Raw genomic sequence first — 27,564 nt, forward strand, 5'->3', positions numbered from 1 at the left:
AAATAAAAACCCTTTAATAATAAATTCAAGTTTTACTTTCCCCCTACTTACATTAATTACAATAGTCTCAAATTTCTCTAGCTTTTTAGCTTCACTTCCTCAGCTAAAGCATAAACCCTTCATTGAAGTGTCATAGCATAAATTGATTCACATCACATCTAATTGAGTCAACAAATTTTTGGTGCATATTTACTTTTTTCTTTTTTTTTTTTAAAGATTTTATTTATTTATTTGACAGAGAGAGACACAGCGAGAGAGGGAACACAAGCAGGGGGAGTGGGAGAGGGAGAAACAGGCTTCCCGCGGAGCAGGGAGCCCGATGCGGGGCTCGGTCCCAGGACCCTTGAGATCATGACCTGAGCCGAAGGCAGATGCTTAACGACTGAGCCACCCAGGTGCCCTAGTGCATACTTACTTAATATCAAGTGGTATGATAGGCACGGGAGACACTTTTTTTATTGAAGTATAGTTGACACAAAATGTTACCTTAGTTTCAGGTGTGCAACAGAGTGATTGGACAAGTCTATACATTATGCAGTGCTCACCACAAGGGTAGCCACCATCTATCACCGTACAGCACTATTACAATACCATCCATTATATTTCCTGTGCTGTTCCTTCTACCCCTTGACTTACTCATTCCATAGCTGGAAGCCTGTACCTCCCACTCCCCTTCATTCATTTTGTCCGTCCTCCCACCTGCCTCCTCTCCTGCAACCATCCATTTGTTTTCCATATTTATGGGGAGACCCTATTTTCAGGCGCTTTGAGAAGTGGAAGGAAGAATTTGAATCAATTATAAGTAAATGTTACGTAGTGCTATTGAATATATATATAGGAGACCACAGAAGCAAATAGGGATGAATAAGTTACTGACTGCATTTACTCATGTGGGTATTTTTGAATGAGATGACATTTGCTCTTGTCTGTGAGGCTGAGTCCAAGTTTTCCAGGCAGAGCAAGGTGGAAACGAGTTGTGAGGACTAGATGCACAGAGATAAAAGCAGACAGATAAGAGCTAGCATGGTGCAGTGTATTAATGGGTAAAATTAAGAAAGACGAGAATTCAGAGGGAAAAGAGGAAGTGTGATTTTTTGATCGGAATTTAGAACAGGGTAAGATCATTTGGGGAATCATCAGCAGATGATTCAAACACAATGGCCGGGTAGATTACTGGGTTGAGGAATGGTTAGTCCTCAAAGGGAGGGGTATGTGAGGGGGCATGTGGGCAGATGAGGCTAAAAAGTAGGACAGAGGGGCGCCTGGGCGGCTCAGTCGGTTAAGCGTCTGCCTTCGGCTCGGGTCATGGTCCCGGAGTCCCGGGATCGAGTCCCACATCGGGCTCCCTGCTTGGCGGGGAGTCTGCTTCTCTCTCTCTCTCTCTTTTTCTCAAATAAATAAATAAAATCTTTAAATAATATGAAATAAAATAAAATAAATGAAAAATGGGACAGAATCCTACCATGCAGGGTCTTATAGAGCATGCTAAGCAACTTTTTTTTTTTTTTTCCTTAAGGAAGAGATTAAATTTATACTTGAGAAAGTTCACCTTGGGGGCAGAGTGGAGAATGTATAATTTAAGGTGGCTATTCCTGAGATATTTCATAATAAAGAAGTGGAAAGTAGTAAGAAGTAAAACACTAGAGCCTTTCTACAATTTCGTAAGGGACTGTCATATAAGGGCAAGTATTAATGTGGGGTCTGTTGGGAGGATAGGAAAATGATGTAAAATATTCGGATCTGGAAGGAGAGTATTAGTACTTCTGGCTCCATCACTTACTGGCTATGCAAACCAAAGCAGATTAAGCAACTCTTAGGTACTGCAGTTTTTAAAAATCCAAACAAAGGTTAAAAATAGTGCCAACTTAAATAAGTTTTGGATGAGTCAAAGGAAACACTACAGCATACACAATACACTCAGGAGTTGTTATTATCAGAAGCTGTGTGTCCTTGGGTAAGGTAGCTCACCCCCGTAGAACTCAGTTACCTACCTGTAAAGTAGGGACCATAATAATATCTATTCATAGGGTGTTCCATGATATGAGATAATGCATATAAGGCATTTATCTTAGTAACTCAAGGAGTGTTAGCAATCGTTATTAATAGTGATGCTATTTTTTAGTTATATTTCATAAATGAAACTCCCTAAATGGGCTATAAAAATTGACTCAGCTAAATTTTACTATATATACCAATATATATATATTTGACTTTCTTTTTTTTTAAGATTTTATTTATTCATTTGACAGAGAGAGACACTATATTTGACATTCCTATATATATATATATATATATATATATATATATATTTGACTTTCTAATTGCCGTGAATTGAAAACTTGCTATTCTGGAAATAGCTTATACATTGTGGATGTATATTCCTTTGAAATTATAGGAAGAATAACACCCATTTACTTTTAGAGAGAATGAAAAGATCACATATTTGAAATAGACTCATAAGATAAAGAAAACCTGCATTTTCACAAACACTGAAAAATACTCTCAACTCATGGAACGTTGAATATTCTCCCATGAGGAGATTTATTATGTACCATATGTGAGGATTAAGGAAACAACAGGAAGTTGCTGAAAAGACAACATTTAAAATTTAAAAATATATCCAAAAGTCAGATATCCAATCAGCAATGTCTCATGATTAAAAAATATTAAAAGTAATTTCTGAAATATTATGCACTTTGTCACCAGTTTAGTCCCCAGTTGTCTGAGTCCTGGTCAAGAAGAAGTATACAAAGTGTGGTGTTAAGCAGGACAATTTAATCCTGGCTCTGCCCCTATTTTGCAATGTGGCTTTGTACAGATTATCTAAAGTTTCTTTGTCTTTTCCAGGGCACCTGGGTGGCTCAGGTCATGATCCTGAGATCCTGGGATGGAGTCCTGTAGTGGGTTCCTTGCTCAGCGGGGAGTCTGCTTCTCTCTCTCCCTCTGACCCTCCCCCCTGCTCAGGCTCTTGATCTCTCTCTTTCTCTCTCTCTCTCTCTCTCTCCCTCTCTCTTGATCTCCCTCAAATAATAAAAAAAAAAATCTTAAAAAAAAATAAAGCCTTTGTGTCTTTTCCAGCTTTCATTATGCTATTTCAGAGTCATACTAATAGATTACATCTGGTAATATATGTTTCATTTCTCCTCAGCTCTGGGAATGGAAGTGTATAAAATTTCCCCTCTCTGATGCCTGATGAAGAGTAACTGGTCAAGTATGACAACTCTTCATCTACAAAGTTTCTTATACCTACAAAGGAATTTGTGTTCAAAACTTGGCCTTAGCACTGTAGCCTTTTATAGTATAGTTACAATAAAAGGATACAGGAAAGTATTGTTTTTTTTTCTATATATATCTTATTATTCCTAAGGATGTTTATATCATTCCTAGCCCTGTCCACACCTTTTTCTAAACATGCCTCAGGAGACAGAATAGGGGTTCTCTTCCAAAAAATAAAACCACAATAAAGCCAAGCCAAACTGAAACACCTCCCAGGCAGCTTATTTTTCTTACTTTAGGGTGTGGGTGGTCCCTAGAGAGAGACTTCATTATGATCAAGGCCACTTGGAATAAAATTTAGGGATATTGAACCTATAGTTAGGAAAATAGAGGGAAAAACAGCATCAAAAAGAAAGTTTCACTTTTTCTTTTTTTCTTTTTGTTTCAGGTATAGAATTTAGTGACTCATGACTTTCATACACCAACCAGTGCTCATCACAAGTGCCCTCCTGAATCCCCATCACCTACCTAGACCATCCCCCCATTCTCCTCTCCTCTAACAACCCTCAGTTTGTTCTTTACAGTTAAAAAAAAAAAATGAAACTTTCAGCTCCATGGTCTTTCCATAATGGAAGCCAAGGTTCCTAGGAAATTGCCACATCTGCTGTAGAAACTCCTTAGGGTTGTGTTTTTCTGGGTCCTGAGATAAAACAAAAAGATGGTGAATATTGAGAAAGGGAGGCAAGGAGGTAGAAAGGGAAGGAGGAAGAAGGGAGAGAAGGAGAGAGGAAGAAGAGAGTCAGAGTAGAAAAATTTCCAAATGACCAGGGAAAGATGATTCATTGGAAGGGAATTTTTAAAACTTTGTGCAGAAGATATCATATACTTTTTGCATCTTCTGTCCTAGAGACAACCTTAGGAAGGATGATCTGTTTACATGGATATAATTATTATTAAATAATATTCTAATTCCTTAAGTCCATGCCCTCATTCCACAGTAAGGATTTAAGATGATTCTTTTTGATCCTTTGAGCAGAAGATCAGCGTTTCTGTTGCCCCTGTATTATACAAGGAAAAGCAGTTTTCTTAAGGGATAATTTGGTTGATTTCCATGGTTGTTCTTTTACCTTCTTATTATTTATAATATTTAGCCAGGGAAATATCAATCACAATAAGGAACAACATTTAAAACAACGTTTATGCCTGGAGTGCTGGGGTGGCTCAGTTGATTAAGTGACTGATTCTTGGTGTCAGCTCAGGTCATGATCCAGCCCCGCATCCAGCTGTGCTCAGCATAGAGTCAGCTAAAGATTCTCTCCCTCCCTCTCCCTCTGCCCCACCTGCTCTTGCTTGCTCTCTCTCTCTCAAATAAATAAATAAAAAACTTAAAAAATAGTTTATGCCTTTCAGATGTGTACTAATATAAATAGGTTTGAGCAGGGGTAGATAGGCATATAACAGATATTTATATATAGTTGATACATTCATTCAACGTTAATTGAGCTTCTTCCATCTGATGTTCTAGGTGCTAGAATTGATGTTCTTCTGGTGACTAAATAGACTATGATAACCTTCTTCAAAGGGAGCTTACTTTCTACAGCTATAAACCAGAAGAAATGAGTAAGATATATAATATATTTGATAGTAATAAGATATATGGAGAAAAATAAAGCCATCATGGTGGTGGGTCCACATATGCACTTGTACTTCTGAAATCTAGAACCATCCACCTATTCAAGTTTCTTGGGCTGCACGGAACTTTCAAGAGACTTAGGGTTTAGGGAGGACGTTTAGCTTAAACTATATTCTGCCCTCTGATCTTCTTCTTTTATGTTCTGCTGATTTGAGATATTCTTTAGGTCAATGCCTTGAGAAGCCAACAATCTCCAGGAAAATTTAGACCAAACTACATAGGCAAGCTAATTGAAGGAAATAGGGGAGAAAGCAAATCTCTCTGAATCTCACACAAGTCAGTGAATAGAGACTAGTATGTCTAGAAGATAAATTTAGCTGAGTCCACCTTCTGCTGTCAGAAATACTGCTGAAAGGTCAATAGATTTTAAAAAATTCAACAAAGTTTAACTTTAGATAATCCTCCTTGCCGCAGTAAAAATTACATAGTTTAAGTCATATTAAGTTTTCACAATTTCATTCTTCATTCATTTACTCATTCAAATATGTATTCAGCCCTTATGTGCCAGGCACTACTTTCAGTCTTGGAAATATACTGGTGAGCAAGGCAGACAATATCATTGTTTTCATGGAATGTACCTTCAATGGGAGGGAGGATATAAATGAAAACAAACACATGAAAGCCATGAAAATATTAATAATCTTATTTTTAAAAAACTTATGTAAAGGGGTTATGTATTAGAAATGAACTCATGGAGCTCCTCCAAGGATGCACCTTTAAATGGAAAGCTGAGTAGCGGGGAGTAGCCTACCAACACGTGCTCTGAGGATTGATTAATGCAGGGCAGAGGAGAGCTCACTCAAATGGGCAAGGACTGGGACAAATTTGTTTGTTTTAAGGATAAACAGAGGCCAGTGGGTAGAACACTTGAGTGAGGGGAGAGTAGTTCGGAAAAAGATTAAAGAAGTAGGTCGGGTCCAGAAGAAAAAGACTTGTAATTTTAAGTGCAAAAAAGTAATTGGAAGTTTTTAAGTTGGGAAATAACGTAACTTTAAATTTCAAATTCTGTTAAAAAGAGAAATCTGAATCTTCACAAAGAGTGATTTGGATTTTATTCCAACTGTAATGCAATCCACTGAAAGTTTTTTTTTTTTTAATTTTTTTATTGTTATGTTAATCACCATATATTACATCATTAGTTTTAGGTGCAGTGTTCCATGATTCATTGTTTGTTCATAACACCCAGTGCTCCATGCAGAACGTGCCCTCCTCAATACCCATAACCAGGCTAACCCATCCCCCTACCCCCCTCCCCTCTAGAACCCTCAGTTTGTTTTTCAGAGTCCATCATCTCTCATGGTTCGTCTCCCCCTCTGACATACTCCCCTTTTCTTCCTCTCCTGTTATCTTCTTCTTTTTCTTTTTTCTTAACATATGTTGCATTATTTGTTTCAGAAGTACAGATCTGTGATTCAACAGTCTTGCACAATTCACAGCGCTCACCGTAGCACATACCGTCCCCAATGTCTATCACCCAGCCACCCCATCCCTCCCCCCCCAAACACTCCAGTAACACTCAGTTTGTTTCCTGAGATTAAGAATTCCTCATATCAGTGAGGTCATGTGATACATGTCTTTCTCTGATTGACTTATTTCACTCAGCATAACACCCTCCAGTTCCATCCACGTCGTTGCAAATGGCAAGATCTCATTCCTTTTGATGGCTGCATAATATTCCATTGTGTATATATACCACTTCTTCTTTATCCATTCATCTGTCGATGGGCATCTTGGCTCTTTCCACAGTTTGGCTATTGTGGACATTGCTGCTATAAACATTGGGGTACACGTACCCCTTCGGGTCCCTACATTTGTATCTTTGTGGTAAATACCCAGTAGTGCAATTGCTGGATCGAACGGTAGCTCTAATTTCAACTGTTTGAGGAACCTCCATACTGTTTTCCAGAGTGGTTGCACCAGCTTGCATTCCCACCAACAGTGTAGGAGGGTTCCCCTTTCTCCACATCCCCGCCAACATCTGTCGTTCCCTGACTTGTTAATTTTAGCCATTCTGACAGGTGTGAGGTGGTATCTCATTGAGGTTTTGATTTGGATTTCCCTGATGCCGAGCGATGTTGAGCACTTTTTCATGTGCCTGTTGGCCATTTGGATGTCTTCTTTGGAGAAATGTCTGTTCATGTCTTCTGCCCATTTCTTGATCGGATTATTTGTTCTTTGGGTGTTGAGTTTGATAAGTTCTTTATAGATTTTGGATACTAGCCCTTTATCTGATATGTCATTTGCAAATATTTTCTCCCATTCTGTCGGTTGTCTTTTGGTTTTGTGCACTGTTTCTTTTGCTGTGCAAAAGCTTTTTATCTTGATGAAATCCCAATAGTTCATTTTTGCCCTGGCTTCCCTTGCCTTTGGCGATGTTTCTAGGAAGCAGTTGCTGCGGCTGAGGTCAAAGAGGTTGCTACCTGTGTTCTCCTTTAGGATTTGGATGGATTCCTGTCTCACGTTTAGGTCTTTCAACCATTTGGAGTCTATTTTTGTGTGTGGTGTAAGGAAATGGTCCAGTTTCATTCTTCTGCATGTGGCTGTCCAATTTTCCCAACACCATTTGTTGAAGAGACTGTCTTTTTGCCATTGGACATTCTTTCCTGCTTTGTCAAAAATAAGTTGACCATAGAGTTGAGGGTCCATTTCTGGGCTCTCGATTCTGTTCCATTGATCTATTTGTCTGTTTTTGTGCCAGTACCATACTGTCTTGATGATGACAGCTTTGTAATAGAGCTGGAAGTCCGGAATTGTGATGCCGCCAGCTTTGCTTTTCTTTTTCAGTATTCCTCTGGCTATTCTGGGTCTCTTCTGGTTCCATACAAATTTTAGGATTATTTGTTCCATTTCTTTGAAAAAAGTGGATGGTATTTTGATGGGGATTGCATTGAATGTGTAGATTGCTCTAGGTAGCATTGACATCTTCACAATGTTGATTCTCCCAATCCCTGAGCATGGAACGTTTTTCCATTTCTTTGTGTCTTCTTCAATTTCTTTCATGAGTATTTTATAGTTTTCTGAGTACAGATCCTTTGCCTCTTTGGTTAGATTTATTCCTAGGTATCTAATGGTTTTGGGTGCAATTGTAAATGGGATAGACTCCTTGATTTGTCTCTCTTCTGTCTTGTTGTTGGTGTATAGGAATGCCACTGATTTCTGTGCATTGATTTTATATCCTGCTACTTTACTGAATTCCTGTATGAGTTCTAGCAGTTTTGGGGTGGAGTCTTTTGGGTTTTCCACATACAGTATCATATCATCTGCAAAGAGTGAGAGTTTGACTACCTCTTTGCCGATTTGGATGCCTTGGATTTCTTTTTGTTGTCTGATTGCTGTGGCTAGGACTTCTAATACTATGTTGAATAGCAGTGGTGAGAGTGGACATCCCTGCCGCGTTCCTGACCTTAGGGGAAAAGCTCTCAGCTTTTCCCCATTGAGAATGATATTCGCTGTAGGTTTTTCATAGATGGCTTTTATGATATTGAGGTATGTACCCTCTATCCCTATACTCTGAAGAGTTTTGATCAAGAAAGGATGTTGTACTTTGTCAAATGCTTTTTCTGCATCTATCGGGAGGATCATATGATTCTTGTTCTTTCTTTTGTTAATGTATTATATCACGTTGATTGATTTGCGGATGTTGAACCAGCCTTGCAGCCCAGGAATAAATCCCACTTGGTCATGGTGAATAATCCTTTTAATGTACTGTTGGATCCTATTGGCTAGTATTTTGGTGAGAATTTTTGCATCCATGTTCATCAAGGATATTGGTCTGTAATTCTCTTTTTTGATGGGGTCTTTGTCTGGTTTGGGGATCAAGGTAATGCTGGCCTCATAAAATGAGTTTGGAAGTTTCCCTTCCATTTCTATTTTTTGGAACAGTTTCAGGAGAATAGGTATTAATTCTTCTTGAAATGTCTGATAGAATTCCCCTGGGAAGCCATCTGGCCCTGGGCTTTTGTTTCTTGGGAGATTTTTGATGACTGTTTCAATTTCCTTAGTGGTTATAGGTCTGTTCAGGTTTTCTATTTCTTCCTGGTTCAATTTTGGTAGTTGATACATCTCTAGGAATGCACCCATTTCTTCCAGGTTATCTAATTTGCTGGCATAGAGTTGCTCATAATATGTTCTTATAATTGTTTGTATTTCTTTGGTGTTGGTTGTGATCTCTCCTCTTTCATTCATGATTTTGTTGATTTGGGTCATTTCTCTTTTCTTTTTGATCAGTCTGGCCAGGGTTTATCAATCTTGTTAATTCTTTGAAAGAACCAGCTCCTAGTTTCGTTGATCTGTTCTACTGTTCTTTTCGTTTCTAGTTCATTGATTTCTGCTCTGATCTTAATGATTTCTCTTCTCCTGCTAGGTTTAGGCTTTATTTGCTGTTCTTTCTCCAGCTCCTTTAGGTGTAGGGTTAGGTTGTGTATTTGAGACCTTTCTTGTTTCTTGAGAAAGGCTTGTATTGCTATATACTTTCCTCTCAGGACTGCCTTTGCTGTATCCCAAAGATTTTGAACAGTTGTGTTTTCATTTTCATTGGTTTCCATGAATTTTTTTAATTCTTCTTTAATTTCTTGGTTGACCCATTCATTCTTTAGTAGGATGCTCTTTAGCCTCCATGTATTTGAGTTCTTTCCGACTTTCCTCTTGTGGTTGAGTTCTAGTTTCAAAGCATTGTGGTCTGAAAATATGCAGGGAATGATCCCAATCTTTTGGTACCGATTGAGACCTGATTTGTGACCTAGGATGTGATCAATTCTGGAGAATGTTCCATGGGCACTAGAGAAGAATGTGTATTCCGTTGCTTTGGGATGGAATGTTCTGAATATGTCCGTGAAGTCCATTTGGTCCAGTGTGTCATTTAAAGTCTTTATTTCCTTGTTGATCTTTTGCTTAGATGATCTGTCCATTTCAGTCAGGGGGGTGTTAAAGTCCCTCACTATTATTGTATTGTTGTCAATGTGTTTCTTTGCTTTTGTTATTAATTGCCTTATATAATTGGCTGCTCCCATGTTAGGGGCATAGATATTTACAATTGTTAGATCTTCTTGTTGGATAGACCCTTTCAGTAGGATATAGTGTCCTTCCTCATCTCTTATTACAGTCTTTGTTTTAAAATCTAGTTTGTCTGATATAAGGATTGCCACCCCAGCTTTCTTTTGGTGTCCATTAGCATGGTAAATGGTTTTCCACCCCCTCACTTTCAATCTGGGGGTGTCTTTGGGTCTAAAATGAGTCTCTTGCAGACAGCATATGGATGGGTCTTGTTTTTTAATCCAATCTGATAGCCTGTGTCTTTTGATTGGGGCATTTAGCCCATTTACATTCAGGGTAACTATTGAAAGGTATGAATTTAGTGCCATTGTATTACCTGTAAGGTGACTGTTAACTGTCTGTTGTCTGTGTTCGTTTCTGCTCTTTGCTGCTTTTAGGTTCTCTCTTTGCTTAGAGGACACCTCTCAATATTTCTTGGAGGGCTGGTTTCGTGTTTGCAAATTCCTTTAGTTTTTGTTTGTTCTGGAAGCTTTTGATCTCTCCTTCTATTTTCAATGATAGCCTAGCTGGATATAGTATTCTTGGCTGCATATTTTTCTCGTTTAGTGCTCTGAAGATATCTTGCCAGTCCTTTCTGGCCTGCCAGGTCTCTGTGGATAGGTCTGTTGCCAATCTAATGTTTCTACCATTGTAGGTTACATATCTCTTCTCCCGAGCTGCTTTCAGGATTTTCTCTTTGTCTCTGAGACTCGTAAGTTTTACTATTAGATGTCGGGGTGTTGACCTATTATTATTGATTTTGAGAGGGGTTCTCTGTGCCTCCTGGATTTTAGTGCCTGTTTCCTTCCTCACATTAGGGAAGTTCTCTGCTATAATTTGCTCCAATATACCTTCTGCCCCTCTCTCTCTCTCTTCTTCTTCTGGGATCCCAATTATTCTAATGTTGTTTCGTCTTATCATATCACTTATCTCTCGAATTCTGCCCTCGTGATCCTGTAGTTGTTTCTCTCTCTTTTTCTCAGCCTCTTTATTTTCCATCATTTGGTCTTCTATATCGCTGATTCTCTCTTCTGCCTCATTTATCCTAGCATTTAGTGTCCCCATTTTTGATTGCACCTCATCAATAGCCTTTTTGATTTCGATTTGGTTAGATTTTAGTTCTTTTATTTCTCCAGAAAGGGTTTCTCTAATAACTTCCACGCTTTTTTCAAGCCCAGCTAGTATCTTTAAAGTCATGATTCTGAACTCTAGGTCTGACATTGTACTAATGTCCGTATTGAGTAGGTCCCTGGATGACGGTACTACCTCTTGTTCTTTTTGCTGAGGTGATTTCTTTCGTCTTGTCATTTTGTCCAGAGGAGAATAGATGAATGAGAGAACAAAATGCTAACAGGTTTACAACGTCCCCAGCAAATATACTGTATACAAATCAGAAAAGACCTGAAACCAGGGGAAAAGAAAGGGAAAGGAAGAAAAAAGAAAGAGGAAAAAAAAAAGAAAAAAAGAAAAGATAAAAACAAAAACAAAACAATACAAAAAAAGCAGAATATGATCAAATATGATCAGGCTAGTGCATAGATCAGTGCCACACACTAGATTTTGGGCGTATTTTGGTCTGTTAGAAAAAAGTGCCTCCTAAAATTTTAAAGGAAGAAAGACATATATGTACAAAATAAGGGTTGATACAATGAAGGGATGGAAGATGACTGTAAAGATGAAAATTATAAAAGATTTTATAAAAGGACTTGGTAAGATAAGTTGTTTGAAAAAGGAAAGAAGATTTAAGAAAAAAAAAAAGAAAAGGGGAGAGAATGTGATCAGGCAGGAGACTAGAACAAAGCCATACACTAGTGATTTAGGGTATATTTTGATCTGTTAGAAGAAACTGTACCTCAAAATTTTAAAGAGAGAACAACTTATATATATATGCCAAAAATAAGGGTAACTACTATGAAGGGATAAAATATGACTCTAAAAATGAAAAATAAAAAATGTTTTTTTTTTTTTAAAAAGGGGATTGATAAGATGTTGGTTGAAAAGGGGAAAAAGAAAAATAAAAAAAATAGTCAACAAAAATTAACTTTGATGAAATAATGAATCATGGTAAAAAAAAAAAAAAGCCAAAAAAAAAAAAAAAAGCCATGAACCTTTGTGCGGTATTCCCCTAGCGCTGGAGTTCTCCCGTTCTCCTTGATCGATCAACTTGGTCTTGGCTTGCTGGCTGTTTGTGCTGATCTTCTGGGGGAGGGGCCTGTTGCTGTGGTTTCCAAATGTCTTTGCCGGAGGCAGAATTGCCCCGCCCTTGTCGGTCTGGGCTAAGGAAGCTGCTCCGGTTTGCTCTCAGGAGCTTTTGTTCCCTGCAAGCTCTCGGTACAGCTTTGGAGGACCAGGGCAGAAATGGTGGCCTCCCAATCTCCACCCGGAGGAGCTGAGAACTCGGGGCCCCGCTCCTCAGTGCGCCCCCAGAGAAAAGCAGTCACTTCCGTGTCCCCGGTCTCCGGCCGCACTCTGTGCTCACCCGGCCTGTGATCGAGCGTTGCTATCTCTGGCACCCGACCCCGTGTGGAGTCTCTAAACCCAGCAGATCCCTGCAGTGCGCTCCCGCACCGCTCCTCCCCGGGAAGGAAGGGGAGTCTCCCCGGCTCTGCCACTTGTTGGGTCCCTGCTGGAGGAGCCGTGCCCCGACTGGGCCGCGGATCACAGTTTATGGCAACCCCGAGCTGAGAGCCCGCGACTCTGCTCCGTCTCTGCAGCCGGCTTCCCCGCTCTGATACCTGGGAGCTCTGGCGCACTCAGGCACCCCTGGTCTCTCTGTGACCCCGAGGGTCCTGAGACCACACTGTCCCGGGAGGATTCCACCCCCCGCTTAGCCACTGCAGCGACGTCCCTCCACCGAGCCAACTTCTAGAAGGTCCGATTTTGTGCTCCGCGGCTCTATCACTTGCCAGAAGCGGCGGAGGCCCCTCCCCCGCCGTCTATCCTCCCGAATATCGCCTCGGATTCACTTCTCCGCACGCCCTACCTTCCAGTAAGTGGTCGCTTCTCTGTTCAGAGAGTTGTTGCTACTCTCCTGTTCGATCTCCTGTTGAGTTCGTAGGTGTTCAGAATGGTTTTGATCCCTATTCAGCTGAATTCCTGAGACCAGACGAAATCTAGGTCTCCTACTCCTCCGCCATCTTGCTCCGCCAGCTCTGAAAGTTTTTAATGGAGATAATTATTAAGAGAAAGTAAGATTCACTTTTTAAAATATATCAGTCTCAATGTCTGCTCCATGATTTTTCCTACTAGATTGTAAATTCCAAAGGAGAGTAATCACATTTTCCATTTTTATCTTTCCCACTTACCATTCCCCATTTGGAAATAATGTGTAACAGAAACTTCTATACCTAGACTACATTACATAAAGGACTTTGCTAAAGAGGAAATGAATTTATAGGTCTTCAATCTTTTTGTATTGGAACATGACTTCAAGGGATGCCTGGGTGGCTCAGTCCATTAAGCATTGGCCTTTGCCTCAGGTCATGATCTCCAGGTCCTGGGATCAACTCCCATATCAGGCTCCCTGCTCAGCAGGGAGTCTGCTTCTCCCTGTTCCTCTGCCCCTCCCCCTGCTTGTGCGCGCTCTCTGTCAAATAAATAAATAAAATTTAGGGGAAAAAATTTAAAAAAAGAACATGACTTCATTTCCCAATGAAATGAAACACAGGTCTTGGAGACACCAAAGTTTCTTTGAGGGTGTTGCTCTCCCTTTGTTTCATTTTGATCACAACGCTAGATGCTATGTGACCTGAGGGGATGGGAGTGGGAGGGTCTTTCTTGTCTGATATCACAGGTCATTTAGATTAACAGTCCCACTAGGTGATGATGGGTTCACTGTTGACTGGGTAGAGCCTCTGCAATTAGCAGAAGGCAAACTCGTGGGGGCGTGGCATTTATTACTTAACTGTTCAAAATTGAGACAGCTTGGATCCATCTTCAAGAAACTGATGACCATGTCTCTTTATAATCCATTTTTGCAGAGATAGAAATCAAATGAATGAACAAAGTCCTTATAAAAGAGGGACTTTCAACAAAGCAATCTCAAAAAGGAAACAGTCAAATGATCATTTTCATTACTGATATGCAATTTTCTTTTCAGAAGAAGACCATATGGAACTCGGTGGGGAGGCGTTTTGCAAAAGTAACAACAAATTAATTTCATCTCTTCTCTGATGATATGAAAAACGGTTCCCCGTTCAGGCATTTCTATGTCTTTCATAACTCGAATTTTGACACAAAGAAGGTTATGCAAACAACCTTTTAAAGATAAGGGCAATGCGTAACTTGATTCAGTAGAACTGCGGGTGGTGTTGGGGCTATGGAAATGGGCGGGGCGTGTGAGGGAATCCCGCTGTGGAAGGGAGGCTTGGCACTGAGGCTTTTGACAGTGTTCTGAGGACAGAGGGAGTGTTACCTAGCCCCTGCTTACTGTTGTTCTTTCCCAGAACCAGCTCTTCTGACTTGCTGGTGGAATGGATCCAAGAGAAAGAAAAAGCGAAATCCTGCCTTTTCCTCTTTGTTCCCTGCAGAGCGCCGGCCTCCCTCTTCAGTTTGGCGTCCAGTGGCCCTGACCCTGCTGACTTTGTGTTTGGTGCTGCTGATTGGCCTGTTAGCCCTGGGGCTTGTGTGTAAGTCTGCGCTCTGACTTGGGGGAGGATCCTGGTTCTAAGGTTTGTCTAGGATGAGAAATACTTATGTTTTTGGGTTTTTTTACTTTAATTTTGGAGCCCATGGATAATTCAATATACCTTATTCTAAAGCACTCATCGAAATGACCAGCAGTCAAAGAAGCGTTAAAAAATACAGCAATCACTTGCCAGCTAGACTTTCTGTTTGAGATAAGCAGGTTTTATCTGTTTGTTTACATGTCAATATTTAAAATCAGCAATTTTTTGGGGGGTGGGGCAGAGGAAAGGCTCTGTGGAGGGGGAGGGGCAGAGGGAGTGGGGGAGAGAGAATCTTAAGCAGACTCTGCACGGAGCACAGAGCTGCGCTAGGGTCTTCACTTGAAGATCCTAGGATCATGACCTGAGCCGAAATCAAGAGTCAGATGCTGAACCGACTGAGCCCCTAAAATCAGCAGTTTTTAATGAATGCATGATTTAGCTCTCTTTCATTCTACAAGAGTACAGGCTGTGGTTTTTGCTCTTAGTATGCATAGCTCAGTAGCTAATACAGAGAGAAGAGATTTCATTTATATCAACTCCCTCAATATAAGGAAAGCAGAATAGGTCCTTAATTTCTACAGTATTTTTCAAAAAGTCCAGGAAATTATGGAATCATTTCGCAAAATCCTGTGAAAACCAAACAAGGAAAAATGCATGCATGTGAAAAAGTCTTTAAATTTCAAAACAAGTAAAGACAAGTAAAAAAAGTAAAAAAAAAAAAAAAAAAGGAAGTGGGTGAATTTGCTTCATGAGATTGAGACCCTACACTAATGTTTCCTGAGCAGTTGAAGAAGGTGGCTCAAGGTAAAAGGTTACCCTGAAGAGCAGGTCAAACATTTGGTTTTTCTAAGGCATGTTAGAACTGTCCTTTGTTATTGTAACTTTTTTAAAATTAAAAAAGTGTTTCTTAGTGTTTCTACCATGGCCCCCCAATTTTTACTTCATTTTGATATAATTTGTTTCACAACCACCATTCTTTTTAGGGATATAAATCAACTTTCATGATTCATGAAGGATTTCTCTACTTAGATTTAGAAATCTGGAGCTTAAACCTAAGTGCTGAAATTTTCTAGCCAAGGGATACTAAGGAAATTACTTGTTCTCACTGAGCCCAATTGTTCTCACTGAGCCCAATTTGGAAGTATAAAACTATGGAAATGATAATATGACTATTTTAGTGAATGAACTAGATAACAATATATGGTACACTGTCAATGCTCAATATAATAATCAATAGATAAATGGATTTGTGTTTTTATTAAACAGTGGTTTAAGAGTGGACACAAAATATTTATTGAGCAGTAAATATGGTTAAGGAATTTAGTCCTGAAATTAGAAACTGTTACTATGATTCTACATTTTCAGATAAAAAAAACAGACTTAGAGACATTAATTTGCCCAAGACAATGCAATTTATCATGTGCTTCAGTTCAAATTTGAACACAGGCAAAATGAAATCTCAGAGCATGAGATCTTAAACAATACGATGTTTTGTCTTCCCCCATATGTAAAAAGTAGAAATAGAAATGAAGAAATCAGCTGTCCAGTCTGACTTGGTAACTTGGGTTAGTTTTTCAGTTCTATCACCTTTCCAATACTCAGCAAGACAGCCTTTCTCACAAGGAAGAAAGATTGGGGAATCTCTCCCGACAGCTGCAGTCTCTCCAAACCAAGAACAGGAAGCTTGCAGAAATCCTACAGCGCGTGGCCGAAAAACTGTGTCGAGAGCTCTATAACAAAAGTGGAGGTGAGTCCCGATCACTAAGCTCCCTCTGCCCTCAGGCTAGCTGTTATTATAGAACTGACTTTCCCATCCGTATGCCTGGGAGTCACAAGTTATTTAGTTAGTTGTCAGGCAAACTTCATGAAGAATTTGGACACCCAGGTCAATCTCCAGTTATTGGGCTCATTTAGTTCAGATAGGTCTGTGTTGTAATACATAAACAGATTCTTCAAATTCAGACATTTTAAACAAAAAAACCAATTAACTTCAAATAACCAAAATAACACTGCAAATAAATAAAACACAGGGTCATTTCTCAATTTACCTAGGTACACAAAGACCTAACAGTAGTATACATTTCATAATGTGTTCATAATTTTATCTCCCCTTAAGAAGTTAATGAGCTCATGAAAGTTGTCACATTTTAAGAGTCATATGGGATCAGGTTAAAAATGCTGATGAATGGAATCAAATTACAGGTATTTAAATCCACTGTGCCTTGTCTGGGTACCATAAATCGGCGTTTGAATAATGATGACAATGCCAGTGGGAGATGAACCATGCTTTGATAACCACCTCTGGACAAGGCTAGAAGAATTACCTCATTCCTGTGCCTTTTCCTCCTGTCTTTTTTTGGGTTTCATAGTGTCTAACTCTACTCATGTTAGCCCTCTCTTCTATTCTGCTTATCTTGCATGCATAGGAAGCAACATACATTCTAAGTGGTCACTTTTTATTTGTCTTTCAGGGACTTGAAATTAGGATGAATCTTCCTCTTCCCACACTAACCAGAAGGCCAGACTGCGTGGTTACCCAGTAAAATAACACCCGCAGGCACACATTTCCACTTCTCTAAGTGATTCTTCCCCACATGATTAATGATCTCACTGGTCACAGTTTTCTTTCTTTTCTTTTTTTCCTTTTTTTACTTTAGTGAGGAATAATTGACACATGGAGTTGTATATATTTAAAGTGTACAATGTAATGATTTGATATACCTATACACTGTACAATGATTATCAAGGCCAAGATAATTAATACATTTACCACTTCATATAGTTTTGTTTTTCTTCTTGTGTTTCCGACAACCCACTGTATATTGTTTCCTTTGTTGGGTGCCATGTCATCAAAAGATAATCCAGGTTTCTCTGAAACCAGTGGTCTCTGGAATTTACATCTAGCTGTATAAAGACAAAAAGAAAGCTGTATATACAAATAAACTATATTTTGTTTAAATATAAAATGTAACATGCAAATGTATTAATGATATCCCTATTCCCATGAAAATGTTCATATACCTTTGGTTTGATGTTAGCTCTCAGTGTTATCCTGCTGCTCTCCATTTCTTTCCCATTATCCATCCATCCACCTACTCTTGCACACGAGTAAGATTTACTGATGCATGCCATGCAAAGCATACACAGATTTCTCCCCTCGTAGACCTCTTACTCGATTGGGGTGGTGGTAATAAATCAATTTAAAAAAGTAAAATAAGATGATCGACTTGTCCCAGTTTGCTCAAAACTTTTCCAGTTTTAGTATTAAAAGTCCTATATTTTGGGAAAGCCTAGATTTCAGACATGCAAGAATGGTTGGTCAAACTAAACATAGCATGTAAGAAGGTAATCAATACTATGGAAAATAAAGTAGATATGGTATGAGGCATCAGGGATTCAGGGATGGTGGGTTGCTAATTTATGTAGGGATACAATTAATTAATTAATACTTAATTCCTAATTAAGATGAGGGTATAGGAGCAAAGATTTGAAGACTTAGGGGAATTAGCCATGTAGATACATGAAGAAAGCAGAAGCCAGGTAGAGAAAACAGGAAGTGCAGGAGCCCTGAAATGAATGGAGCTGCATGTTCAGGGAACAATTAGGAGTCTGTGCATCTGGAGCAGAGTGAAGGAGGAGAGGACTGGTAGGAGATGTGGTAGTGATTATATATGGCGTTAGGTGAAGTTATTAGGGATTTGGCTTCTATTTTGAGCAAAATAAGGATTCATTACAGGATCTTGAGCAGAGGAAATATAGATCTGACATGAGCATTTAAAGGCTCACTCTGCAAATATGTTGAAAATACCCTGGAAGAAGGAAAAATAAAAACATAGAAGTCACCTAAGAGATGGCTTTTGCAGTAATCCAGGAGAGAGATGATGTTGCCTCAAACTAGGATATTATTAGAGAGATGAATGCATGATGGAATAAAAAGGGACATGAGAGAAATAAAGGAGTCAAGGATACTTCCAGAGTTTGGGGGCAAAGCAATTACAAGAGATGTGATCAAGTGAAACGGGAAGAATTCTGTGGTTAGGAGTGGGAAAGGTTAGGGATGCTGTTTTGCGCATGTTGAAGTGGAGATCTGAGTAAGTAGTTTGGTATAAGGCCTGGGCCGGAAATATGAACTGACTCACAAAGGAATCTCTCAATTATTTATTTATTTAAAACTATTTTACCTTAAGGAAGATTTCAAATATACAAAAATGCAAACAATAACATAATATTCAAGTGCATATTGACCATTCAAATTTTAACATGTTCTTAAAATAAAGACGTTTTTATGGAATGATTGAGTTCCCATCCCACCATCAGGGACTTGATTACAAGTCAGAACTCTCAAAGGCCCAAGGCCATGTATCCTCATCAGTGTTAAAACCATGGTTCTCAGGGACTAGTTTCTATACTTAAAACCTCTACCTATTAGTCCATCTCACCCTTGACTTCTGCACTTACTTCTCTGACTTTGGTGCCCATCTTGATTTCTGACACATGGAGATTTACCATTCTAAATCATACCTTGCTTAGTATATTTGTCTTTTTTTTTCTAAAATTTTATTTGCTTGTGTTTAGAGTAAGAAAAGAGTCCATATCTTATTGGTATATATTGCATTAAAAAAATCCTTTTATAATTACATAAGAGGATTTTGAGGAAAAGATTGTGGCAGTTTCAGTCCTTTCTTAAATACAAGGCATAATGAGTTTTTGAACACATGAAAAGTTCTTTATGAAATTGAATATCCTCTGTGTGCTGAATTATATAGGGCAAGAAGCAAGGAAGTTCTAATCATTTATTGTTAGATTCCAAATCCATGAAAGCAGGTAGTGTCTGTTTTAATTTTTACTGTATACTCAGTACCAATTACAATTTCTGGCATATAGTGAGTGTTCGGTAAACATTTGTAGTTATCATTTCTGGGCAATTAAATATCTGAAAGAAAGTACTCTAAATAATAAGAGTACTTGAATCATCAAGTACTGTGTAATTTCAGGGGCAGAAAGATGGCAGACCTGGATAGAAAATAGCATTAAAATTGGTTTCTTTCCAAGAACACAGATGCAGCCCTTGTCCAGAAGAATGGAAGTGGCATGGGGACAAATGCTACCGATTCTGTAGAGAGAGCAAGAATTGGCAGGGCTGTGACTATTTCTGCATCGCTGAGAACGCGACCATGCTGAAGATAAACACACCAGAAGTGCTGGTAAGATTCCTGTTTGAATTATTCTCGAAAAAGAGGTCCTTAAAAGAGCTATACAAGAAGAGCCTAAGGAGTCAATGTGCCCAGACTTTTGCACTTACTGTAATCAAGGTCTTACTCCTATTGTTTGGAGTGATTCCCTGAGTATGTAAAAGCTGTTCTGCTCTCCACAAAAACAAACAAACAAACAAACAAACAAACAAACAAAAAACCACTAGAGGAAACTCTTCAAAATCCCCAGCAGTCAGGAATCAAATAAAAAAATCCCTTAATTTCTTACCGCTTTTGGTTTGGGCAGGAAAGGCACAATATTGAGGCAAGGTTAGAAAGATGAAAATAGCATTTCCTGTTCTTCTGTTATAAAAGGACAAAGCTTTTAATTGAAAAATATTTAATTAAATCATTACTATAACCTGCAGATAAATATCTTGTCCTCCAGAAGTTTATAACCTAACATAGATTAGTCGAGGCAAATATGAAAGTAAAATTATAAATTGACATATATTAAGTATATGCAGTTAAGATAAACTTTTAAAATTGTGTAATTGTTCTCACCCTTTTAAAAAATATTTATTATTGCCTTTGGATTTAAAGCCTTAGGCAGTGTGACCATTATTTATCCTTGTTTTAGCAGAAGTCTTGGCACAGAGTAGTTTATCAACAAAGGATTATTTAACTGAAATAAATGCCCAGCTCACTATGCAAACTCTTAACATCCTTCTAGTTACATCTTAATTCCTACCCACTTTTCTGAAATCTGTGATGAATGCAACTCTGAAGTGTCTCTCATCTACTAAAATAGTATTTTTTATCCTTTCTCGATGGCTCAATTTAAGCAGAAAGGGAGGTAATTTATTTGACTGAGACAATGTGTCCTACCATAATTATGCCCACCTGATTTTTCTTGTACTCTTTGTTTCCTCCACCTCTAGCACATACTGAGGATTCAGGTATATTATAATTGAATTGTATTATATATAATGGTAGGAAATATTGTGCAAGTTATATAGTGATTTTGTCTCATGCACTTCAAAGAATTGCACATTTTTAAGTTGTTTTCATATGACTTATTTTTAGAACTTTTAATTTGAGCTGTCTACCATAAATTGGAAGTATTTTCAACTACACTTCCTTTGATATGCCTACTAGATGACTATTGCTTAGTGATAGTTTCATATCTATTTCCAATAACCTTTTATTGAATCAACATATGGCATTAATTATCTGAAGGGTTGAGGACATAAAACAAAGTATGTATCCTTAAGGAACTCATAGTATAGTGGAAAGGAAGGACATAAAAATTGATAATTATAATAAATTTAAATAATTTATGTTAAAGAATAAGACTGGATAGAAGGAAGTAGGTAACTAAAAAAATTTAATATAGAGGGGCTGCTGGGTCCCTCAGTCAGTTAAGTGTCTCACTCTTGATTTCAGCTCAGGTCATGATATCAGGGTCGTGAGATCAAGCCCTAAGTTGGGCTCCACACTCAGAATGGAGTCCCTCTCCCCCCGCTCCTCCCCCCACCTCAAATAAATAAATAAATAAAATCTTAAAAAAATCCGTATAGATATTAGAGAAGGAATTATATATGTGTATATATATAAATACTATACAAAAATATAAATACACACACACACATATATGAAAAATTTCCCTTTCTCCCCTTCCTTGTCTGAGACATAAATCATCCTTCCAAATTTTCTCTTACCTCTTTTTGCATTAAAGTATATTCATTATTCTTGGGGCGCCTGGGTGGCTCAGTTGGTTAAGCGACTGCCTTCGGCTCAGGTCACGATCCTGGAGTCCTGGGATCGAGTCCCACATCGGACTCCCGGCTCAGCGGGGAGCCTGATTCTCCCTCTGACCCTCTCCCCTCTCATGCTGTTTCTCTCTCTCTCTCTCTCTCTCTCTCAAATAAATAAATAAATAAAATCTTAAAAAAAGTATATTTATTATTCTCTTCTCCTTCCTGTCAGTCCCTTTGCATGTATTTATAAAGATTACTTTCCCCATTTTTACACTTTTCTTCCCCTATTCCTCCATTTTGCAATCACCCCACATCTCCTTGTAAATCCGCCCCCCATATTTTTTTATCTAAATCTTAGTGTTTACTCTGTGACTTGAAAATAATGGGTCATTTATAAATCTTAATCTTGGTTGATGTGATTCTTGGTTTTAGAATATCCGTATATATTCAAACTTATTAAGACAAGTAAATTCTTTAACTTGGACTGACTTCAGCTCGGACACTTTTTCCCTCAAGTGTACTCTCACCTATGTGGGGCAGGACTCGTGTGCTGTTCTCATATTAAAAGTGCTGGCTGGTCCTACACATCTCTGCGTATACATAGTATAACATGTCTAAAGCTAAAGGTCTTCTTGTGTGCCTTTCACAGGAGTTTGCCATGCCTCAGAGCTACTCTGAGTTTTTCTACTCTTATTGGACAGGGCTCTCTCGCAACGGCAGTGGCAAAGCCTGGCTGTGGACTGATGGAGCCCCGTACTCTCCTGAACTGTAAGCCTTCAGAACATTTTGTGGGAAAGGCATTTAGTAGAGAGCTTGCGCTTCAGTAACTGAGTTCAACAACTTGATTCAATAAACATTAATCAAACCTCCACTTTGTATTGGATACTGTGTTTGTAGGAGGATGTACACAGATGTATAAAAATAAAGCATAGTGCTTGCTTTTGAATGGCTTATAAACCAGTGAAGGAGACATACAAAATGTTAGTAAAATAGTAGGGACCGTTCTCTGTTTGGAAGCTTTCAGAGTTTTTATTTCAGGGTCTGAAGTCCCCTGGAGCGTTATTAAGTATTTGGGATTTGCGGATGGGGGAAGGGGGGAAGACAGAGACCGAGAGAGAGAGAGAGAGAGAGAGAGAGAGAGAGGGAGAGAAAAGAAGGAGGAGGAGGAGGAGGGGAAGAGATCTTTTATGGATGAATAAACTGAAACCCAGGTCGTGATGGTAACTTGCCTAAGACCACACAACTTCACAACTTACCAATACCCAGAGATAATGCAAGACCTCAGATTTCTTGTCTTCCTGTGCAGTGTAATAAGGAGCACATCTTTGGAAGTACAGTTTCAGAGGGGTACCTGGGTGGCCCAGCTGGTTAAGCATCTGACTCTTGGTTTTGGCTCAGGTTATGATCTCAGGGGCCTGCGCTCAGTGCAGAGTCTCCTTGTCCCTCTTCCTCTGCTCCTCCCCCCACTTAGGCTCCCTCTCTCTCTCTCTCAAATAAATGAATAACATTTTTAAAAATACAGTCTCTGAGAATAGATTTACTGAGGTTATAAGGAGCAATATTATCAAAAATTGGTTTTACTTATGTGAGTATTTAGATAAGATTGTGTATGATATCTTTTGAAATAGGTAAATGTAGTGTCTATTCTAAAATATAATTACAATTTGAAGTCATGTTTGGACAGACACCTTTCTTCTCTATATATCATATGGGATTTATTCTCCCAGGAGATAAGACATACTCATGTAATCATTTTTATTTTATAGTTAATTAAACTGAGTCACAGAGAAAGTAGATGATTTTTCAGATGATGGTAAAATATGATAAATTTGGATTATAGCATACCTCTTAGTTTTTCTTACAGTTTTTGTTGTTTTAAATGAACTGATGTTTCTAGGGACAAGTATGGAAATTGAGGGGCTGAAAAGAAAGAGCTTGGTGACCCCATCTCTCCAGTTAATTCATTCTGCATATCTATTCTATGATTTTATCGAGTTAGGAGTACTCCCTATGTACTTTCTGGGTATTTAACATTTCATTTTAGAGGCAAACTATGATTCAATGAACCTTTTTTTTTTCTTTAAGGTTTGAGATTATAATAGATTTTACAAGCCTAAGAAGCAGGGACTGTGTGACCATCCTCAATGGAAAGGCTTTTTCGAAGGACTGCAAAGAGTTGAGGCGGTGTGCATGTGAAAGAAAGGCGGCCACGGTGAAGCCCGAGAGCCTCCATTAGCTTCCCTGAGCTATTATATGGAGGTGATGGACTCTCCCACCATAACTGCAATGTCAAGCTCCCTTCAGGGAAACTGAAGATCAGAACAGAAATCAATCTCTTTATGTGCAGCTGTAAGAGTTTGGTTTTAGTTCCTATTTTTCCCCATGTGATCCATATTTATACAACAATTCAGCATAAAGTTTGAGCCAAGCAAAGTCAATGCAAAGGATATTTGAGACATTAGAACATGGAAAAAAAAGTTAGGAAAAGCAATTTTTCTGACTGGTGCAAGGATTTTCATGCTTCCTGTTCAGGATCCCCAGCACTCCTGAGCTTGGGTTCATGCATATATTTACCAGTCACAGAGAAATCCCATGTGCCAACAACCAGTCCCAGAATCTCATAAAGTTGTAATCCACCTTCTTGTCTTAGAGATCACTTCTAGTGTTCTTCCTTCTCAGCATCTAGTGTCATCTCCCTGTTTCCAATACGTTTTCCTTCATATCTGGAGAAGTGAGAAACTTACCGAAGTAGAGGAAATAAATGTGTGTAACATTCTTTGCCCCAAAGGTCAAGTAGTCTGTGAGAAATTAGCAATCATTTCCTATACTGTGCTCCTAAATACATAATTAATTCTTTCTGTTTGCTTCACTCCATATTTTTCCCTTCCTAGTCTTTCAATAAAGCCCCTACCTGCCATGTCAATGGCCTGCTTCCCACTGGGATAATTCTTTTAGTTAGAATCTTAACTTCTTATGAACCTACCTCCCCATATCCATTGAAAACTCCAACAATTGGGGCACCTGGGTGGCTCAGTCAGTTAGGCATCCGATTCTTGATTTCAGCTCAGGTCATGATCTGAGGGTCCTGGAATCGAGCCCTGCTTCGTGTTCTGTGCTGAGTGGAAGCTGCTTAAGATTTTTTGTCTCCCTCTCCCTCTGCCCCTCCCCACTCATGATCCCTCTCTCTAAAAAACAAACAAACAAACAAACAACAAAAAAAACCCCTCCAATAATTGTGTCCTTTCCCTAGGAATTTCTTCCAGGAAAGAAATATTCTCAGCTTAGTTCCATATCCAAATTACTGTCCCTGAGGCTCCCTTCAGCAATATTGAAGACCAGAGCAAAAGTCAGTCTCTTTATGTGGGTCTATAATAGTTTGGTTTCAGCTCCTATTTTCTTCCATTTGATCCATGTTTATGCCTTTCAGGTACTGAAGATTTAATAATAATAAATGTAAATAATGTGAAATGTGTGTGATGGAGAATAGATTTGTGATTTGGGGACAATTTCAGTGTGGAGATGCTCTTCAAAAATGGTAGCAATCTGTGTTCTGGTTGTTTGTGCCTTACAGAGAGTTTGTAGGGACTCTACAAGAGTACTGATTATTTGATTATTTGGGGGTTAAGTCTTTGAGAAACATGCTGTCTTTAAGAAGATGATTTTAATACGCTCCTGAGATGAAATCCTTTGAGGCAAGTTTGTCTTTAACACATAGCTGAAGATGAGTAAATACAATCTTAATAGGGTGAGTTACCCAATAAGGTCATGGAAAGTGGAAAAGAAACTGTGAACATCTGCACACATCACCGGCTTCCTGTGTAGGCGCCCCCTTTCTCAGGATGCCAAGATGCACAATAGTAACAGGGGTCACCGCAAATAACACCATCACAACCAGTGACTTTGTTGATTTGTAGAGAAATCAGTTTTAGGGGTTTAATGCTCATGAGGATAATCTATTATCTTTACTTTTCAGCAGTGAAAACTAGGCTGCTTCAGTTTCATTTTCAGTAAACATCTATTGCATGGTGAAATGACATTAAATTAGCAAACATGATAAAGAGAACATTTCTGTATTCATTTTCATAAGACTGTGTTACTTAGCAATCACTGCTTGTGGATTTCTTCCTTACGAATTTTCCTTTCAATTTTTTCTTGATTACGAAATTTCTTCAGTGTTGAACAAATTTTGTGTTCCATTTAGTGTGTCATGCAAAAACACTGTATTTGTGGTCATAAAATGAGAGTTTTAGACCTTGTATTCTGATCTGTTATTGGGTGAATCACTTCACTTCACTAAGCTTATTTCATTAAGTATAAAGTGCAAATGTTTATAATTTTCTCATGGTGCTGTTAGCTGAAATGAAGTAAATGTGAAATTAGTTTTATGATCCAAATTGTAATATAAAATGTAAAAGATATTAAAATATGTAAAAAAAAGGAATTAGTAATTTTTTTTTTTTTTAAATAAGGGAGCACACACAAGCATAAACAACCCTTTTTGGAGACCTGTATTCTTTCGTAAATTGTAGAGAAGCACTTTGGAAAGCTGTGGATATTACCAAATATTTTCTATGATCGGTGCAGATATTTAATGGATGCAAATTAATATAATAAACATGTAACAAGAAATGTGGATGAGGACTTCAGCCAAGCAATTAAGTGTAATTTAAGTCTTGTTACTACAGGAAGAAAATGTGGTTAACCTAAGGAAAATCGAATGACTTTGTGGACTAAGTTGTAAATAGTGACATGACACACGTGTTGACCCCTGGCATCCTACATAACTGCAGTCTAGTGCAGGGTTGGATGACAAGTGTCTCTTTAAATGCCATTGCTTTAAAGAGTCTAGCTGCCTGGGCGTGGGTGGTGAATAGTATTTGAAGTATTCCCTTCAAATCTGCAACCTGAGGAAAGTGTCACTTTAGATAGTGAGGAGGGAAAAAAATAACATTTCTTTGACGTTTTTGCTATTCTTGACCTTATTTCTCTCCATCTCTGCCCTCAATCCCATCATCTGTATAACAAAACTCAAAACACTAATCCCAATATGAGCAAATATTTCAAAAGAAGAGTAGTATGGTATAACATTTTCTCCACAAACTTTTTTAAAATTTAAGAATAGGAAATAATCATGACATAATTTGCTGAGAACATTTTTCCGTGGAGAATCAGAGAGAGTATTGCCCCGTGAACTTTTTTGGCTTGAGAACTTTTCTCTTCCAGGCTCTTGTGTGTTTAGGTCATTCCGAAGAAATTTCAGGAAAAGTCAAATGAGGAACATAGTCTTTCCTGGTAGATCTGAGTGCCCTAGGGTACACAATGAGCTATTTCTTTTCCTGAGGATATTGAACCAGCTCTTAAAACTTATCAACAGGAAACAGTCATGAGTCCTGCAATAGCAGGAAGAGTGAGAAGTATAAGGGGAGCTTTTACTTTGGGGACAGAAGCAATTATGAAATAAGTAGAAGAGTCTAGTAGATTGCCTCAGTTTCAGCGTTAATATTTGGGAGGTCAAATACTTTGTGAAGGGATTCTTGTCATTTATGAAGAGTACAAAAAAAAAATCACAATCTGATTTAAAATGTATATAACTTTTTTTACAAGGTTCATTGTATGAACAGATATTTATGATCTAATATTATTATTCTATCAATATTACTATTCTAATGTTTTTCTTTTTTACACACTTAATAAACTTTACCCATGGTGTATAACAAAGCTTCTTTACATTTGTAGGACAGAGTTTTCTGTTTCCTTTTCCCCTCCCGCCTTTTTAAATCTAACTTGGATTTCAATGAAATGGATCAAAGATATACCATTTATTATGGGTGAGACCGAGATTTAAAACTTGTTATCCCAGGGCCAAGGCCCAATCTCTCACCAGTGCCTGGAAAAAGATCTTGATATTTTGGACCAAAAGCAACCTGTAGGAAAAAATCTTCCACCCATAATATCTATGTGAAAAGCAGTATTGCCACTGAAGAAATTTGCCAGCTGGGCTGTCG

General features: G+C 38.5%; 1 protein-coding gene across 1 annotated transcript in view; it reads left to right on the top strand.

The window, feature by feature from the left end:
• The window catches only part of CLEC1A (C-type lectin domain family 1 member A), a 32,043-nt gene extending 4,787 nt beyond the window's left edge, over positions 1 to 27,256 (top strand). The window contains exons 2-6 of the mRNA XM_027594796.2: positions 14,470 to 14,568; positions 16,178 to 16,354; positions 19,660 to 19,811; positions 22,209 to 22,327; positions 23,645 to 27,256. Of these exons, the coding sequence (XP_027450597.1) occupies positions 14,470 to 14,568; positions 16,178 to 16,354; positions 19,660 to 19,811; positions 22,209 to 22,327; positions 23,645 to 23,795 (698 nt within the window). The 3' untranslated portion in view covers positions 23,796 to 27,256. The remainder of the gene's footprint in view (positions 1 to 14,469; positions 14,569 to 16,177; positions 16,355 to 19,659; positions 19,812 to 22,208; positions 22,328 to 23,644) is intronic.
• The last annotated feature ends 308 nt before the right edge of the window (positions 27,257 to 27,564 follow it).

Source organism: Zalophus californianus, chromosome 9, assembly GCF_009762305.2.
Source record: "Zalophus californianus isolate mZalCal1 chromosome 9, mZalCal1.pri.v2, whole genome shotgun sequence".
NCBI classification, from domain to species: Eukaryota; Metazoa; Chordata; class Mammalia; order Carnivora; family Otariidae; genus Zalophus; species Zalophus californianus.